General features: G+C 39.8%; 3 protein-coding genes and 1 long non-coding RNA gene across 6 annotated transcripts; 3 read left to right on the forward strand and 1 right to left on the reverse strand.

The window, feature by feature from the left end:
* The first annotated feature begins 1,336 nt into the window (after positions 1–1,336).
* Positions 1,337–3,304, forward strand: LOC114823075 (uncharacterized). The gene is made up of 4 exons (XR_011577380.1): positions 1,337–1,519; positions 1,602–1,708; positions 2,274–2,337; positions 3,108–3,304. It is a non-coding gene; the product is annotated as an uncharacterized lncRNA (long non-coding RNA).
* A 1,425-nt stretch (positions 3,305–4,729) lies between these two features.
* LOC103403382 (receptor-like protein 12) lies at positions 4,730–7,180 on the forward strand. Its single transcript, XM_008342194.4, has one exon. The coding sequence runs from the start codon at positions 5,019–5,021 to the stop codon at positions 6,906–6,908; it is 1,890 nt and encodes a 629-aa protein (XP_008340416.1). The 5' UTR covers positions 4,730–5,018; the 3' UTR covers positions 6,909–7,180.
* Positions 7,181–7,432: 252 nt separating this feature from the next.
* On the reverse strand, positions 7,433–9,245 carry LOC103403383 (high mobility group B protein 7-like). The gene is made up of 7 exons (XM_008342196.4): positions 9,047–9,245; positions 8,697–8,779; positions 8,488–8,548; positions 8,282–8,389; positions 8,024–8,134; positions 7,799–7,885; positions 7,433–7,704 (listed from the first exon to the last, which is right to left on the reverse strand). Exons 1-7 carry the CDS (start codon positions 9,190–9,192, stop codon positions 7,596–7,598), a joined length of 705 nt encoding a protein of 234 aa, XP_008340418.1. The 5' UTR covers positions 9,193–9,245; the 3' UTR covers positions 7,433–7,595.
* A 449-nt stretch (positions 9,246–9,694) lies between these two features.
* On the forward strand, positions 9,695–17,678 carry LOC103403384 (helicase-like transcription factor CHR28). Of its 3 annotated transcripts, none has more exons than XM_008342197.4 (13): positions 9,695–9,892; positions 10,207–10,348; positions 11,255–11,384; positions 11,482–11,680; positions 11,772–12,286; positions 12,818–12,889; positions 12,976–13,053; positions 13,140–14,046; positions 14,558–14,688; positions 15,027–15,248; positions 16,069–16,605; positions 16,748–16,957; positions 17,189–17,678. In XM_008342197.4, the coding sequence occupies exons 3-13, from the start codon at positions 11,274–11,276 to the stop codon at positions 17,291–17,293; spliced, it is 3,087 nt and encodes a 1,028-aa protein (XP_008340419.1). In that variant the 5' UTR covers positions 9,695–9,892; positions 10,207–10,348; positions 11,255–11,273; the 3' UTR covers positions 17,294–17,678. The 3 variants fall into 3 exon arrangements, with proteins under 3 accessions (XP_008340419.1, XP_017179207.1, XP_017179206.1); XM_017323718.3 differs by lacking the exon at positions 9,695–9,892 and having other exon boundaries at positions 11,772–11,860; positions 11,993–12,286; XM_017323717.3 differs by lacking the exon at positions 9,695–9,892 and having other exon boundaries at positions 11,251–11,384.
* The last annotated feature ends 553 nt before the right edge of the window (positions 17,679–18,231 follow it).

An 18,231-nucleotide genomic window follows, 5' to 3' on the forward strand; every position in this document is an offset into this window, starting at 1 on the left:
CAAGAAAGGCAAAAGAAGAAAGCAGAAAGAAAAACAATCAAGTGAGCTGCGGCACAAAAGCAAAAGACAGAGGTGCAGTGGGAAACAGAAACAAAAGCAAAAAACAAAAGCAGAAAAGAAATGAGAAGGCAAAAGGGAGGCACATGGGGACACTGCAAAAGCAAGGAATAAACACCCCACCAGAATGATGTAATTTATTTTCCTTATCTTTCGGAAACATCTGTATAAACCCCATCAGAGGGTAAAAAAAAAAAACGGCAAAGCCCAAAATAAATGGGTTGGCATGTTGTGGAGGGCGAAGGCCCATAAGCCCAAAATAGCACCAACCAGGTGATCAAAAGTACGTCCAGTACTCCAAAATTATTCGGCAACCTGCCACTATTACCATCAACCAGGTGATCAAAAGTACGCCCAGTACTCCAAAATTATTCTGCAACCTACCGCTATTACCACCAACCAGGTGATGAAATGTACAACCCGTACTCTAATATCATTTGGCAACTAGCCATTCATGCCACCAACTAGGTGATGAAAGGTACAACCCGTACTCTCCTTCATGCCACCAACCAGGTGATCAAAAGTACGCCCAATACTCCAAATTATACATGAGCATTACTCATGTCATTCATACATAAACATTCATGAACATCACTCATGACAATCATACATAAACATTCATGACCATCATTCATGTCAACATTCATGAGCATCACTCATGTTAACATTCATGAGCATCACTCATGTTAACATTCATGAGCATCACTCATGTCAATCAACATAAACATTCATGAGCATCACTCATGTCAAACAGCTTCAAAAGCTTCATTTACAGAGCTCTAGCTTCAAAGCTTTACTTGCAAAGCTTCATCTACAAAGCTTCAGTGCAGGGTATACAAATACCGCATCCGAACAACTGCCACTTCGGCCCATACATGAATTTAATTTGAAGTATCCAGCAAACAAACTCTATTGACCGAAGACTTGGGGGACTACACTATACACCATATATTGGGCCTCAACTGGGTCTCATAAAAAATACTTAAGGGACTTAGCCCATTATTTATGTAATGAGGAACGAGCTCTTATTCTATAAAAGGAACTCCCTCACTTTCGTTAGAAAGCACCCATCACTTATGTATTAAGGAGCGAGCCCTTATTCTATAAAAGGGACTCCCTCACCACCATTAGAGAGCATCGCCGTGTTACAACCACCCCCAAAATAATTGGAAAATTTGTTATTTCCACCCCTCTGCCACGTGTCGATCATCAACCTCTCTTCTTTTTCTCTCTTTTTGACCCCCTCTGTGACCTGCTTCTTCTTCGTCTCTCCCTCTCGTAGCTCTCTCACTCTCCTGTGTATCTCTCTCCCTCAAAACTCTCGTCTCTCTCTCTTCCCCTGGACTCTCGAAGACCATATCACCCTCAGGAAAGGCTCGCCATAAGCCCATGACTGTCTCTCTCTGCGAGATCGACGGCACGGAGCAAAACTCCGGCGAGCATTTTCTTTCTTTTTGTTGAGGTAAATCACAAATCTCTCATTCTCGTTGTTACCTTGATGTTTGGTTGTGATTTAGAAGCTTGAACCTTCCTCTTTTACGTAGATTTTGCTTTAGAAATCAGTGTGGGTGAACACACCCATTTTTCCGGCGAACCGTGGACTTTGGGAGCTTTTTCCGGTCACCTCCGACCGAGTTATGGTTTTTGGAAGGTATAAACCTCTTCCTCTCTCCTTGTTCTTCATGGTTGTACTTAGATCGGAGCTTAAAGCTCATATTTTCAGGTGACCGGAGCTGTAGCAGCTCCGGCCTTCTTCTTCCTCGGCACCAGGCCGTCTGGCCTCTCCCATTTCCTCCTCGGGCCTTAGGCCCGTGTGGTCTTTAGCCCAAAACCCTAGTCCCCTTTATTTTTTTTAGTTAGTTTTGTTATTTGGTTTCTTTTTAAAACCTTAGGGCCTTGGGCCGGTTAGATATTAAAGGGCTTAAGCCCTGTCTTTTTTTTTATAAGGCCTTAAGGCCTTTATATTTTGGTGGTGTATGTGAACCGTGTGTGTGTGAGTGCATTTAGGCGTGTGTGTGTGTGTGTTGTTAAGTATATGTTTGGGCTTAATGCCCAAACCCCTTTCCTAACCCTAAACCATTTTAACCCAAAACCCTAGGTTCCTAAAATCCTTTAAAAACCCTAAACCCATCCAATCCCTAATTCCCTATTTTATTTAATTCAAACCCAATATTTTAGAAAATCATTTTATTTATTAATTATATTTTTGTGCTTAGGTAAAGTTGCTATTAAGGAAATTCGTAATCCTGATTCGCACGATTCTTCTGCTAAGGAATATTTGTGAGTGGATCCCTTCTAAAATTACATGATTTTATAGTTTAATTGCATAAATGACTAGCATGCCTACGAAATTTGCGAATTGATTTATATCAATCCTGTTTACTGGATTTATTGATTTCGTCTCGTGTTTTGGTGAGGAAATAAATTGTTAGCCTAGTTTGAGCTATATTTTAATATATCGTATTTTCTATAAAAACCATGAACTGGTAGACTATCAGATAGATGACGATAGGATGCTAGAACATGTTTTTGAACCCCTCTTTATAGTGTAGACGATGATCGGTAACCTATGCTATGAAGTGGTTATTTATGAGAGGCGTAAATATTTGTGCGTACCTAGTAGACACTATGCCGCCTGGGGCGAGGATCTGGTGTTGGCATGTAGGCCGGGAGAAATAATCCCTAGCGAAAGGCTGAGGGACACAGAGACAGGCATTGGGCCGGGAGGGAGTTATCTCTGGCTACGGGCACAGAGACTTAGGTGCAGGCATTGGGCCGGGAGTTATGTTTATTCGGTGATCTTACTAGCAGCACACCGCGTTTACGAGACGATCTGTGAGACGATTCATGCTTTGGTTTTACGCGATGATATTCCGCGATATGGCTTTTGAGATATTTTTGGCATGCTAGGATTTTGATTTAAATCCATCACTTACTATGCTAGTAGTTTTCACTATTAAACTTTGGGGGTTAGTATGTTGATAATTGTTTTATTATTATATATATATATAAACTTGGTCCACTCACCTTTGTTTTGCGCCCCCATTCAGGACTTAGAATCAAGGCACCTAATCCCGGCGTGAAGACACTTCTGCAGCAGCATCTTCGGATCCTCTCGATGTAGGACCCATTTATTCATTAAATTTTATCTAAATTCCTTTTAGTGATTAGGTTTAGTTGTATGCTCCGAGCACGTTCCTAAAACTTTTAACTCATTGTATTTCAAATTTCTAACCCTTATTTATTTCTTATTCTTAGCTTTTGTATCAATTAATGGCTTTCGTCACCCCCGGGTGTCGGCCAGCACGTGTCGGTCTTGGTATTCGGGGAATATCAGGGTCGGGGCGTGTCACGCCGCCTACTGAGCAACTGCCTCGTCGCGAGCATCACTCCTAACCCATTATTCATGTACCGAGGAGCAATCCTTTATTTTATAAAAGGGACTCTCGCACTTTCATTAAAGGGCATTGCCGCCAGCTGAGCAACCGTCTCGCCGCGAGCATCACTTTTAGCCCATCACTTATGTATTGAGGAGTGAGCCCTTATTCTATAAAAGGGACTCCATCACCTTCAACGCCACAAGCCGAGCCAACCAAGACAACATAAGCCACAAGATGAGCAGCCTCGCAGCATGTGCTACTTCTAGTTGGGCATCATTTCAGATTGAGCACCGCCTCATATCGAACATCAGTTCAAGACAACATCTAGTTACTTCGGCCCACACATGGACCGAATTTCAAATCTCCAGCCAAAAGACTCTCTTGACTGAAGACTTGGGGGACTACTGTTTATACCATATTTAGGGCCTCGTATTTAGATCTCGTACAAATACTCGGGGGACTTAAATGTAATTATGTGATAAAGGAAATGGCAAATATGTAATAAGTGAGGAGTCCTTATTCTATAAAAGGACCTCTCACTCTCACAATTGAGGGAGGCCAACTCTTAGGCCTGAAACCCTCTCACATCCCCTCTCACATCCCCTCTCATATTACAGAGGCTCTCTCTCTCACTTTTAAGAGAAATACAATACAACCAGTGTGGGCGTAGCCCAAACCTTGGGGTGAACCACGATACATCTTGTGTTATTTACATTTCATGTAAATTCACGGTCGGATTTAAGTTGTTCCAAAATCTCCGGTTTTGTGTATCACCATGTTGTAATTATTGGCTCATGTGATTGGATTGAATTACATGAAAAAAACTCTTTAAGTATTGTCATTTGCCTCGAGAAGTGAGAAGCGATGTTCGAAGAGTCCGCACAAATTAATTACAATTGGAATGGAAAGACAGGAGGAGAAATGATAAGGCCTTTTGTATGGCACAAGAAAAGGTTGTGCGAGGGACCTGTGGATGGCAACGATAACGAGCGTTGCGCTACGAAATACAAGGGAAGGGGAGGGGTTAATTCCCTAATTTTTATTTTATTTTTTAATATAGGGGTTAATTTGTAAAGTACAAAAAAAAAGTTGGTTGATTTGGTTGCGCAATTTGAATCTAGTGCGCTCCAACGTTCAAACTGGAGAAGGATCCTCGTGATCATCAAACGGTCGCATTACATGTGAGGAAGCGAGATACAAGTTCCATTTACTCCCCGGGAGCCGACCTCACCTCTTTTGTTTTGTTTTGGTTACTATAAATAAGAGACGCAGACACTTGAGAGTTTCAGACATATTATGCCTCCTCCTCCAAACCAAATTATTACATGCGTATTCTCTCTCTCTCTCTCTCTCGCTCACTTTTTGTAATTCCATTTTTTTCATCATTCATCCTAGCTAGCTATTAAGTATTAATTAATTACATACATGCTGTCTAAGTGTCTACGGCAAGCAGGGCAAAGTCCCCTCCTCAAGCTCCTCCACCCTCCTCTCCGCTGCTACTGCTTGCTTTCCTGCTTTCCAGCTTTCACTTATTCTCTCACTTTTTCCTTTTAAATACATATATCATTGTTCACATTTTTTATGCTCCGACTTAGACATCCTCCTCCTCCCCCCAAAATGAGAATGCCGGTCCTCCTCTTCCTCCTCCTCACATGGAGATGGCGATGGAGATGGGTTCGTACTTCCAATTCCAACCTATCGTTGCTCATGTTTTTGTCAATCCTGCTGTGTTCTACATCCTCAGTGTCGTCGTCATCTCCGGCTGTTTGCTCAGAAGCAGATAGAGCCTCCCTTCTCAGCTTCAAATTCAAAATTTTCAAGGACACAACGCAAATGCTGTCTTCGTGGACGGGCAGAGACTGCTGCGCCGGAGGCTGGGAAGGTGTTGAGTGCAACCCAGGTGGTAGGGTTACTGTCTTGCAGTTGCAGCGCCCAGCTTCCGGACCTGATTACATGAAGGGCACTCTCTCCCCTTCTCTTGCCAACTTGAATTTCTTGGAGGTACTCGTTATCAGTGGGCTGAAACTAATTACAGGTCCAATTCCTCAGAGCTTCTCCAATCTCATCCACCTCACCCAACTCTCCCTCGAAGACAACTCCCTCGTTGGCCCCATTCCTTCCGGTCTAGGCCTTTTGTCCTCCCTCCAGAGCCTCTCCCTCAGCGGCAACCGTTTCAGCGGCCACATTCCCCCAAGCCTAGGCCATCTTCTCCATCTTCTCCAACTAGGTTTAGCAAGAAACTCCCTCACAGGTCCTATCCCACCCACCTTTCTAAATTTCCATGCTCTGCAGTACCTTGATTTCAGCTTCAATGCCTTGTCCGGCCCCATTCCAGATTTCGTAGGTCGCCAGCTGCAAAACCTTACTTACATTGATCTCTCCAATAACCAGTTATCCGGTCAGATGCCCATTTCCCTCTTCAGCTTGTCCAAGCTTTTGGACCTGTCCTTGAACCACAACCAACTGACTGGCATCATCCCTGTTCAGGTTGCCGGACTCAAATCTCTCACCACTCTTTCGTTGAGCGCCAATCGACTTACAGGACGTATTCCGGTATCCATTTCAAGATTAAACAACCTTTGGTACCTCAATTTATCCAGGAACGGGTTTTCAGATGCTCTGCCTCAGACCCTTGCCAGGGGCATTCCTTCTCTCTTGTCCATAGACTTGTCTTACAACAATCTCAGTTTAGAGAGCGTTCCATATTGGATCAGAAGCAGACAACTCAGACATGTTCATCTTGCTGGCTGTCAATTGAGAGGATCCCTCCCAACATTTACAATGCCTGATTCCTTGACCTCTATTGACCTCTCTCACAATCATTTTACCGGTGGAATCTCAGAGCTCCTCACCAACGTGACAAGCTTGCAGAGCCTCAATCTCTCCAACAACCAATTGAAGTCGAATCTTTCAGAAATCAAATTGCCCGACGCAATTTCTTCTGTTGATGTGCACTCAAATCAGCTCGTGGGATCTCTCTCGAGAATCTTAAACGATAGGACAAGCAGTTTTTTGGAGTTTTTGGATGTCTCCCATAACCAAATTTCAGGTGAAATTCCAGAGTTTAAGGCAGGCTTGAGGCTCAAAGTGCTCCACATGGGAGGCAACAAGATTTCCGGTCACATCCCCAATTCAGTTTCAAACCTGACTCAACTTGAAAGGTTTGATGTATCAAGGAACCAGATGACAGGCACCATCCCTACAAGTTTGGGGTTGCTGGTGAAACTGAAATGGCTCGATGTGTCCATCAATGGGCTCACAGGAAGGATTCCAAATAGCCTATTGGGGATTGAAGGGCTCAGACACGCAAGCTTCAGGGCAAACAGGTTATGCGGAGAGATCCCACAAGGGAGACCATTCAACATTTTCCCTGCAGCTGCTTACGTGCACAATCTGTGCTTATGTGGCAAGCCAATGCCACCTTGCAGGGGCAGGGGAAAGAAACAAGAAGCAAATATGATGAACCAGTAAGAGGCTGACACAGACTTGAGAAAATATGAGCATTTTCATTGATATTACATGTAATATACAAAACAGCACGTAGGACAATCTCCTGCAAAAGCCAAGATCCAAGATCCATAAAAGATAGTCACTTAGTATCTATTTATCATATTCACTTTTAACTTAAGAAGCCTCATCTGTTTACATACCTAGAATAGAAAATGTACGTTCTTTCCTTTGTTAAGCTTATGCTTAAACATCCAAATTAAAGAGCATTGTGCATTAATCATTTGCTTCAGAAAGTGCCTCTCAACAAAAACAAGAATCGAGACCACCAACTAATACATAAACTCAGATAGATTGCAGAATAAGAAGTGGAATGAATCGAATGATATTTTCAATGCACTTTGTAATTTGAAATGATACCGCAAGTAAGCACTAGGCAATTCATGTTTCAACGTACACCAACCAATTATAACACAAACACAAATGGAATTGAAATGCTCAACCACTAGATTTGCATTCACAAGTCCACCAAGAAAAAAGGATGCTCATGAATCAATCAAGAACGATATATATTATAACTAGTTTCAGGAAAGCTGTAGATAGCTCAGATACAACCAGCCTCAGAATTTACAAGAATCCATAAACATGCATCAGACTCATTCCCTCCAAACAGAGAGGAACATACAACTTTCTATGAAAAGGTTTGTCAAACTAGACTAATACTAGTACGCTAGTACTACTCCTCATCACCATCAGATATTTCTTCCTCCCCTTCCTTCTCTGAAGCTTCTTTCTCCAAAACCCCATCAGCTGTTCCACCCTGAATTTCCACAAAGAAAAACCAATATTTAGAGAGAGCTAAAATAACAACAATAATAATAACACATTCAACAACTACAATGAACAAGTCTTACATCGCCATCTCCTGCAATGTCACTCTCCAGTGCTCTTTTGTACTCTTGTTTAAGCTCAGCAGCTTTATCCACATAGGGCTTCTTCTCCTGAACACATTTTACATCAGACACAAGAGGAAAATAGGATCAGACAAAGTCTAATTACCATTTCCTGTCCACAGGATTAGATTGAAGGTCACGACCAAAACCAAAAAGAAGAAAAGACAAATGAATGCAAATACAAACCTCATCAGCATATTATACAATAATGGAGTGCTGAAGTTGATGACACTATATACCATCTTAACACCTTTGGAATCAGGATTAGCTTCCTTGTAGGATTTTCTGAAATCATCCCTGCAAAAAAACAAAAAAAATCCCCAATTGACCTCAAACAGCGTCTCACGCAAAACGGACATCATTCAAATCCGCAGCAGATACTGCAGTTGTACATCATTGATAACATGTAAGAGAAACAGAAACAACAGGTGAGAGGAGAGTTACAGGAAGAGGAAGAAGGCAGTGAGAGGGCGCTTGGGTGCATTTGGATCTTTGTCCTTCTTGGCTCTCTTTGACATCTTTGGTTGTGATGTGGCGGTAGTGAACTTCTTTCTGCAAATAAAAAAAAAGTTGAAAGAAAGATGTGATACATAATAAATCTCACAACAAAGTGACAAGTGAAACGGAAGAGGAGAATGAGAAGTAATTACCTCTGAGTCTCAGTGGGAGGCTTCTTTTTCACTTCAGGGGGCCTTTCCACAACTTGAGCCTCTGGAAACTCATCCCATTTCCCAATTCCCAATTCCCAAACAAAGGAAAATCAGATATGCTACTCTCATTTCTCAAGATAAGTAGAATAAAAATTACACAGAAGATAAATAAGGCAAAAAAAGAAAAATAGCGGCAACCAATTACGCACTGAGATTGAGCTTGATTTTGGCATCGAGGCTACAGCTGTGCATGGTGATGAGTGCCACTGGCACGTCCTTGTTGCACTCATCGCTGCAATTTATCACCCATATTTAACTCAATTATTCAACACAAACACTACTTCAAGACTTAGGAGCAGCCTCTCCATAAATGGGGGTAAAGTTAGCCGACATTCACCTCTCCCAGACCCTGCGTAAAGCGAGAGCCTTGTGCACTGAGTACGATCTTTATTCAACACAAACACTACACATCTAATAGACTAATGCATAGGCCCTAAATCCAGAAGAATATAACAAAGGAGAAAAGCAAAAGGATGGGGAGGGGTTTAGGGTAGCAAACCATCGGGCAAAGGCACTGCCATCCTTGCCACGAACGAGAGAAAGCGGTGGTGCTGTTGACATTGACAAGGAGTTCTCCTCAGTCTCAGTGGCCTCCACTCTCTTCCTTGCCTTGGTTGGGTTCGATTTCATTGACCCTCCTCCCATTTCTCTCTTCTTTTTCTTTTTTTTTTTCTTCTTCTATGAAAATAAAATGAAACTATGAAAGGAACTGAGCGGAACGAATACTAATATATATTCATATAAAAATGTTTGAGTTTGAACTTTGATGAAAACACGAGGGAAAATTTTAGAATCCCCGCCCGCCAGATTTCGTTATCATCCATGTTTGTTTCCTGTAGCTTTCCCCAAATTTTGACGCTCTAGATTTAACGCCTCTTGTGCTTCCTTTTTTCGGTCGAGTCTCTTATGCTTTCTAATATGTACATGTACCCCCGTGATCTCAGCCCATTCTCTTTTAATACTGGGCTCACAGTTTGGCCTGCAGTTAAGCCTGACCGGAGCTCGACCATCCTCCCAAATGGCCGGATCGGAGTCCAAGCAAGCTGGCCTGGGCCTCTTGATTGAAACCCAGACCCGGCCCAATTCTGAGGCCTAGCGGACCGTTTTTTTGTTTTTTTTAATCCGAGTGTTAGTTGAGTTGTGAATCAATGTATTTCCTTGTTCTAGGAAGGAAGGAACCAAGCAAACATGGTTATACTTGTCCACTCTCCATCCAACTGTCTCTGGTACTCGTACAAGTAAGAAGAAGTGAGAAGAATGAAGAAAGAAGGTGGCATTGCATGATAATTACTTCAAATTCCAGAGCACAAGAACTGCCCCACTAATTATCCTAAGAGAAATGCTAGTAAGACTCACTTTAAAAACGAGTTTGACAAAAACTTCTCATTTCACGTGTTTTCAGTTGTTCAACTAAATTTTTGTTACTAAAAATTATTATCTCATCTCAATTGAATACCGTGACCCTTTTGTATTTGTAAAATTAATTAAACAAATTGAGATGTTTCAAGAACATAATACTAATTATCCTCCACAGTAAATGAATTTGTTAAATGTGTTGAAGTGAAGATTCCTCCTTTTTTATATTAGTTAAATTTATTAATTTCCTACTTTTATTTTAATTTACATTTTAATTTTGGGGTTGATACTCTTCTATTCAAGATCTCTTCCATTGTCCATTGTTCTCGACGCAACAGTACTCTCTCTGTCTCCGCCTATCGCCTTCTCCCCTCGCCTGCGCTGCAAACCCTATAAACGAGTGTATGACAAGTGCAGTGACAATCGGCCATTGTAGCTTTTGCAGGTACGATTTCTCCTTTGTCCTCTGCATTTTAATGAGTAAAGTTTTGAACTTGATGACGAATTGAGCCACTGGAGCTGCCATCCACTGCATGTTCCATCTTTGCAATTCATCCTTTTCCTCTGGGTTTAACTTAAATATTCTTGTTGGCTACCTTTCGTCTCTTCCAAATTTGTTCCAGTCGTTCAATTCAAAGGTTTCTTTGGAGTTTTTTTATTTAATTTTTATAATTTGGTAGGATGTTATGAGAATTTTGTAAGCAAAGTCCTATTTGGAGACGAGAGGGTCAAGTTAATCAGGTCTTTGCGAATTGTGATAATACGATTCCAAAGTTTTGTGCTTATGAGGTTAGATTTTTCCATAGTTTTGTGCTTTTGAGGTTAGATTTACTAGCAACATCAAGTTTCAATAGAAAAGCTTTATCCTTTTGGTATAGGTTTACTATCAACATCAGGGTTCCCTAGTAAGCAAGCAGTCTACCACCTCTTTTGCTGAGTTCCTGCTTGGAAACTTCACCCCGAGATAATGCAGAAAAATTTACTTCAATTTTATGATGGTCAATCAAATGATCAGTTAAACTTGAATCCGATGATTATCAAGGGTCAATCAAATTACTCATGTCGACTGCCTAAGTATTAGCACATATACATTGGTATACGTTATACCCATATGAAGTCAAGTGATAAATTCTTTTTCACTGGCTTGCATTGTTTGGTGAAATCTTTTTCATCCTTAATCAGAACAATCAACCTACTTTTGTTATATGCTTTTGTTTTGTACTGTAGTTATTGTATATATAAAATGTATTTCAATTCCCTGATAAGCTTATGAACCTTCCTTTTTGCCTCTTTTTTTTGTGCACTTCAAAATAATCTGCTCAACTTATAAATCTTCTGTTTTTTGAGGAAGGGGGATGCCCTTTCCTTAGATGTTTGGTCATGCGGATCATCTTTATGATTTCTTTGATTCAACTTGGAGACGTTGCTCTTTTTTAAGTGGATGGATTGGCAGTTTAATCTCAAAATACTGCACGGACGTGGTGAGTCACTTTAAATTTTAGTAAAACCTGTTGCTCCTCTGTTTATAAACTTTATATTGCTGCACCAAGAGATTTTAAAAATCCTTCACAATTTCAGATTGGGTTACCTGCAAGGAATTCACTTTCTAAGTTGGCTGAAGAAAGGGAAACTCAATTTTCAACCTTCATGGCTCAAAGGGAATTTATAGATATTAGTTCATCGGATAGTGAATTAGAGATAGAAGAAAGGGAATATGGCAACAGCAGAGTTCTTCCAAGCTCGCTCTCTGGTCCTGGCTCAAATCCAAGGAGTAGAGGTTAGATTGGGTTTTGTATTTTAATGGCCTCCCTAAGTTTAGAAGAAGTTGTATGTATTATTAATTACATGACAATCGGTGAAATTTGCAGATTATTCTGGGCAGTCTAGAAAGGTGCCTTCTCCTAGAAGAGCATATGCTTCTAATGGCAACTCTCCTAATATTAATCAGCACACACAGGTGAAACAGAATTTTAATCCCAGTTCAAGTGATGATATGAGAACCTCAAATCAACATGCTACTCGAGCACATAATGGTTATGCGGAACGGCCTCAGAGTAATCATTCACAAATTTATAATATTTCTGTTAAGGACTATGAAGCTCATAAGAGGACCCTTCCGCCGTCTATGCAGCTATTGGCACCAAGTACTTATGCAACCAATGGCAAGGGCCTTATGAGAGACTATTCAAGTAGGGGCTATGACAACGAATTTAATAGGTCTGAGAGCAGTGGGAGTAGGGGCCAGCCTCCCTCTTTCATGCATGGAAAGTCATTTTCTACTTCACAGTTTGCTAGTTCAAATGACCCTGCATACCATGGTGGGACAGGTGACGATAGGGTGGCTGGCAGTGATGAGAGACTGATATATCAAGCGGCATTAGAGGTATTTCCGTACCATTTCTAACATTGTTCCATTGCTATTGTTGGTGTGGTACGCAATTTAGTCTTGATTTCTTTGTGAGGTTCAGTAAAAGAAAAATTATCAGGGATTGAACATTTGTGAAGAAACCTTGACACGTTCAGAAACCCAAAAGGGGCCAAAACCATGTATTGTGCAAAATGAATTTTGTTCAGTAGTCTTTTGGTAAGAAAGAATTAATTTCAAGGTACGAATCTTTGGGGCCAAAACCAGTTTGAAAGGGAACAAGTATGTCCCTTTCTCATGTTGTGCTAGTAATAAAAAATAGCTATAGTCATCTTTCCTTCCATGTTGTCGTAATTATACAGAGAGATGGTGGGTTTATGCTATTTCTTAAAGTTGTTGAGGAATTTATGGGTAAGACAGATCTCATTAATTGCGATTGTACCAGGGGTAGCAAGTAAAATCTTAACAGGATTGGTCCTAGATATTGTTGTCATAGTTGCAGTCTTGCACAGCAAGGAATCCTCGTTAAAGGAAGTTTGGTTCTTGCAGGATCTCAATCAACCAAAAGTTGAAGCTACTTTACCTGATGGTCTTCTGTCGGTCCCTCTTCTACGACATCAGGTTTTTCTCTCTTTTTATAATTATTGGTTTCATCATTCTCTTGAATTCATCATTTTCATGAACTCAAGTTAAGTTTATGCCCATAGAAAATTGCTCTAGCATGGATGCTTCAAAAGGAAACTAGAAGTCTGCATTGTCTAGGTGGAATCTTAGCAGATGATCAGGTTATTCAATAACTTCTGACCTCTAAATCGACGCTTAATGTTCATATTTATGCGCTACTTATATTCATAATGCTTTTATCTTACAGGGCCTTGGTAAGACCATTTCAATGATTTCCCTTATACAAATGCAGAAGTTTTTGGATTCAAAATCAAAATCTAGAGAGTTAGGCAATCAGAAAACTGAAGCTTTAAATTTGGATGATGATGAGGACAATCCCAACGGTGGTTTGGATAAATTGAATAAAACTGAGCAACCTGATCATCTTCTATCAATTCCAGAAGTTAGTACATCTTCACGGTCCATCAGAAAGCAGAGGCCAGCAGCGGGTACATTGGTTGTGTGTCCAGCAAGTGTTCTTCGACAGTGGGCTAGGGAGCTGGATGAAAAGGTTGCAGAGGAAGCAAAGCTGCGTGTCCTTATTTATCATGGTGGCAGCCGGACGAAGAATCCTGAAGAACTGGCTAGCTATGACGTGATTCTCACAACATATGCTATTGTAACCAATGAAGTCCCAAAACAACCTTTAGTTGATGACGATGAGCCTGATGAGAAAAATGGGGAAACTTATGGAGTACATTCTGATTTTTCAAGTAATAAGAAGAGAAAAAAGGCTTCGGTTGTTAATAAGAAGGGAAAGAGGGGCAAAAAAGGAATTGACAGTTCATCTATTGATTGCGGTTCTGGTGCACTTGCAAAAGTGGGTTGGTTTAGGGTGATACTAGATGAAGCTCAGACGATTAAGAATCACAGAACTCAAGTGGCAAGAGCGTGTTGTAGCCTTCGAGCAAAAAGAAGGTGGTGTTTGTCTGGTACTCCTATACAAAATACAATTGATGATTTATACAGTTACTTCAGATTTCTTAGATATGACCCCTATGCTGTATATAAGTCATTTTACAGTACCATTAAGGTTCCAATATCGAGAAATTCAATCCAAGGTTATAAGAAGCTCCAGGCAGTTCTGAGGGCTATAATGTTGCGTCGAACAAAAGGTGAATATACTGTTCAGGTTATTTGATTTGCTTGATAGTTGGTGGATGTTTATATTTGTGCACTTTTAATAATCCATCAAGTTGGATGTCTTACACATGAGGCTTTGCTTTCTCATATTGAACTAGGCAACCACTTTCTTTGAGTTTCAGAATTCCATATTGAGAAAGGGGGATATTTTCTGGCTGAGAAATATTGGCAAAAATAGTATGGTCTTAAGCCATGCTTTGTAATTTGGACTTGCTTAAAACATCTTTTGTTTCATTATTCAGTTGTTTCTGTTGTGTGCCCAATTACGTTATGGTATTTTGTTGTTTATTTTTTTATGAAAATATTCTTAACTAGTTCTGATTTACTATTGTGCATTTCTGTTCAAGTTTATTTTGTGATGTGGTTGTTTATCTGATAAATTTATTCTAGTTCTTTACATACCGTTTGGACAAACATGTTACTAGAAATTGCTTGTCACTGTGTATGTAGGTTATTAATAAAGTCTGTTATTGTTTTATGTAGGAACATTGATCAATGGGCAACCTATAATTGAGTTACCACCAAAAACAATAAACTTGAGTAAAGTGGAGTTCTCATCTGAGGAGCGTGCTTTCTATACCAAGCTAGAAGCCGATTCACGCACTAAGTTCAAGGTGCATTCCGTTTCTTTCTTTTTATTCTACTTGAGACAACTGATATTTCTTTTGAGTAATTTGAGATGTAAGTGACAAATGCTGCTGGTGGATTTATTAATGGGAAATGGATCTGTGCTGTTCTAATGGCCCCTATACATGCTACTTAGTTGGATTTTTTGAGGTAGATTATATATATTGCAACCTGGTACAGGTAGGAATTCCATGCTAAAATATTTACAACCTGCAGTTTGTGGAAACCTGCCGTTTTGAGGAAGATTCGTTTGTGATCTCATGAAGATTTAATTTGGGTTTATAGATATTCGTATGCTGATATGTATTGCGTGAGTGTCTTGCAGGCATATGCCGCTGCTGGCACAGTGAATCAAAACTATGCAAATATTCTTTTGATGCTTTTACGCCTCCGGCAAGCTTGTGACCACCCTCAGCTTGTTAAAGCATATGACTCTGACTGTGTCGGGAAAGATTCTGTGCAAATGGCAAGGCGACTCCCAAAGGATATGATTTCCCATCTTTTGCATCTCCTGGAAACTTCATTGGCCATTTGTCGTGTATGCAAAGTGAGCTTTCTTGAAACCCTTCCCAACATATAAAGGCCTGTAAATCTCTGTAGACTTAAAAAAAAATTATGTTAAGTTAATACGAAAACAACTGTTTTGGAAACTGGTCAGCTTCGTCGTGCACACGTGGAAGGCTGGTGATGACTGCCTGTTCTAAAATTAAATATAGTATAAATACTATATGCTTTTAGTTAAGGGCTCAGCCAATTATAGGAGATATAGTGCTTGTACTTACTATGTGAAAATGGTGTCTGCATTTCGATTAGTTTAAAGCAAAGCAACTTGTTTTCTTTTGTCATTTTCTCGATTTATTTCTCCTATCTGAAAATATGTTATTGAGACAATTAGGTTTTATAGCTGTTAGTAGCACAGGACCTAGAGAAGCTCAGTGTCTCCTTTTCTAATTTTCCCAGTATACTGTGCATGATTGCAATGAAACCTTATAATAAATAATTCCTTTGCATCATGATGCTTAAGATTGAAACCATTGACTTCCTTTCCTAGCTCTTATTAATTATTATATACTTAAGCATATTCTCTCTCCTGAATTGTAGAAGTCTTTCTTGTGTGTCTAACACATTGTTTTAAGCCAAAATGACTTTAAAACATTGAAAGAAAAGTACAGTCACGCTTAACTGGTTTTGGGGCGTTTGAAAAAAAAAAAAAAAAACTGGTTTTGGGGAGTTGGGAGGAATCTCGACGCACTTAACTAGGGAATTTTTGTGCTGAAGATTCTCTTTGCGAATTGAAAGTGTCAGATTATTAAAAGAACATTGGGTGGGCCTATTTAATTCTTCCTAGTATTTGATGCTTTTGGCAGGATCCACCTGAAGGCCCTGTTGTTACTATGTGTGGCCATGTATTCTGCTATCAGTGTGTTTCAGAACACTTGACGGGTGATGACAATACATGCCCTGATGCTGAATGTAAAGAACAAGTTGGTTCTGATGTTGTTTTCTCCAAATCCACTCTCATAAGTTGCCTCTCCAATAATCTTGATGGTACTCCGATGAATTCTGAGTTGGGTGAGAAATCAATTGTGTTACAGAATGAGTATAGTTCATCTAAAGTCAGAGCTATTATTGAGATTTTGCAGTCACATTTGGAACATAACTCTACTGGAAGCAGTGGAGACCCTGCTTTTGGAACCGAAATCACAGATAGTATATATTCTGGCTTTTCAAGCTCACCAAATAATGGACCAATCAAAACGATTATTTTCTCCCAGTGGACTGGCATGTTGGATTTAGTTGAGGCATCATTGAACGAGTATTGTATACAGTACAGAAGGCTTGATGGTACAATGAGTCTGGCATCAAGAGACAGGGCTGTCAAAGATTTTAACACTGATCCTGAGGTTTTGGTCCTCGTCTTGATAAATTGCTCAAATAATGCAGAACTGCTTCTACTTTAGTTGTTCATTTTTACATGGTTAACCCTTTACCTACCTCAATCTGGTCATTGATTTTAACATCTTTAATGGTTGAAATATTTTGTAGATCATTGTTATGCTCATGTCACTAAAGGCTGGAAACCTTGGTCTCAACATGGTCGCTGCATGTCATGTTATCCTTTTGGACCTGTGGTGGAATCCAACTACTGAAGATCAAGCTATTGATCGGGCACATAGAATTGGACAGACCCGACCTGTTACTGTAACACGTCTCACAATTAAGGATACAGTGGAGGACAGGATATTAGCTTTACAGGTATGATCTTACAGTTACTATTTCTGCCGTCCATATTCGATTTGCGCTGCTGATGTACTTTTTCTTTCGGTTTTCTTTTCCGTGTAGTTCTGATTTGTAAAGAGAAAAGGTTACTGTTTTTTCTGTTATATTTAGCAAATATGTATCTTTTAGGCTCACATGAAATATCCAAACGGCACTTATGTCAGATCTAAGTCGTCATATTGTGTCATTGACTCCCATGTTTTGCAGGAAGAAAAGAGAAAAATGGTGGCATCTGCTTTTGGTGAAGATCATGGTGGGGGCTCTGCTACACGTCTGACTGTCGAGGATCTGAGGTACCTCTTTATGGTCTAGAACACAACCAAGCGATTCACAATCGTGTTTTTGGCTTGAATATCTTTGCTGTCTCAAAGAAAAGCTGGTCAGGAAACAAAGTTTTTGAGAATTGTAGCAGTAGCAGTTGTAGTAGTAGTGCCCGATAATGTAGGCTCTAATGGGACTAATGGATGATTTGCATCCGAACCTGCATCTGTTTTTTTTTTTTTTCAACTTCCCGGGCTGAAGACGGCATTTTTGTTCCCATTAATTTGTGAGGAGCGAGCGAGCGAGCATAGGGCTAGGGTGACTGACTGTGAATATTTTCTAATCTATTTTATTGTACAAAAAGACTGTACTAGTAGTATACCTTCCTTCGTTTTAGTTATGTTAATAACATGATAAATGATGTTTTATGTGATAATATTTGCAATTATATCCGGAATCTGATTTTGTTAGCAGCTCTTGGTTTCACACCAGAATCATAATACTCTATTAGTCTGGTAAAATCTTTTAATTTTGTGTTTGCTATTAGATTTGTGTGAAGTCAATTATTGTATTATTATCCGACTTGGGTAACTATTTGTTTCTGGGTTGTTATACATCTGAAGAATTAAGCAACAAAAAGGAACATGGGTTATATAAGAAATTCTTGGGTGCTTTGGAGTATCCAGTACTCAAGATGTTCTAACCATTATATCTTGAAGTTTATATTTTCAAATAAAGATATAACGGCTAAAATATCAAGAGTATCCAAGAAAGTTCCTGTTACATGATAGGGATTTTACCACCTATGTAAATAAGGGTAAAATCACATGAAATACTTGCAAGAATACAAGGATGTCGTAGTATAGATGCTCATGCAAGGTCGTTCTCCTCAAGGACTATTTAAACAATTTATGTAAAAACAATTCCTAATCAACTACTTAGAATTAAAACTTGAGAAAAGAGATTTTGAGATTGAGTAATATTAAAAA

This window comes from Malus domestica, chromosome 16, assembly GCF_042453785.1.
Source record: "Malus domestica chromosome 16, GDT2T_hap1".
Lineage (NCBI taxonomy): Eukaryota > Viridiplantae > Streptophyta > Magnoliopsida > Rosales > Rosaceae > Malus > Malus domestica.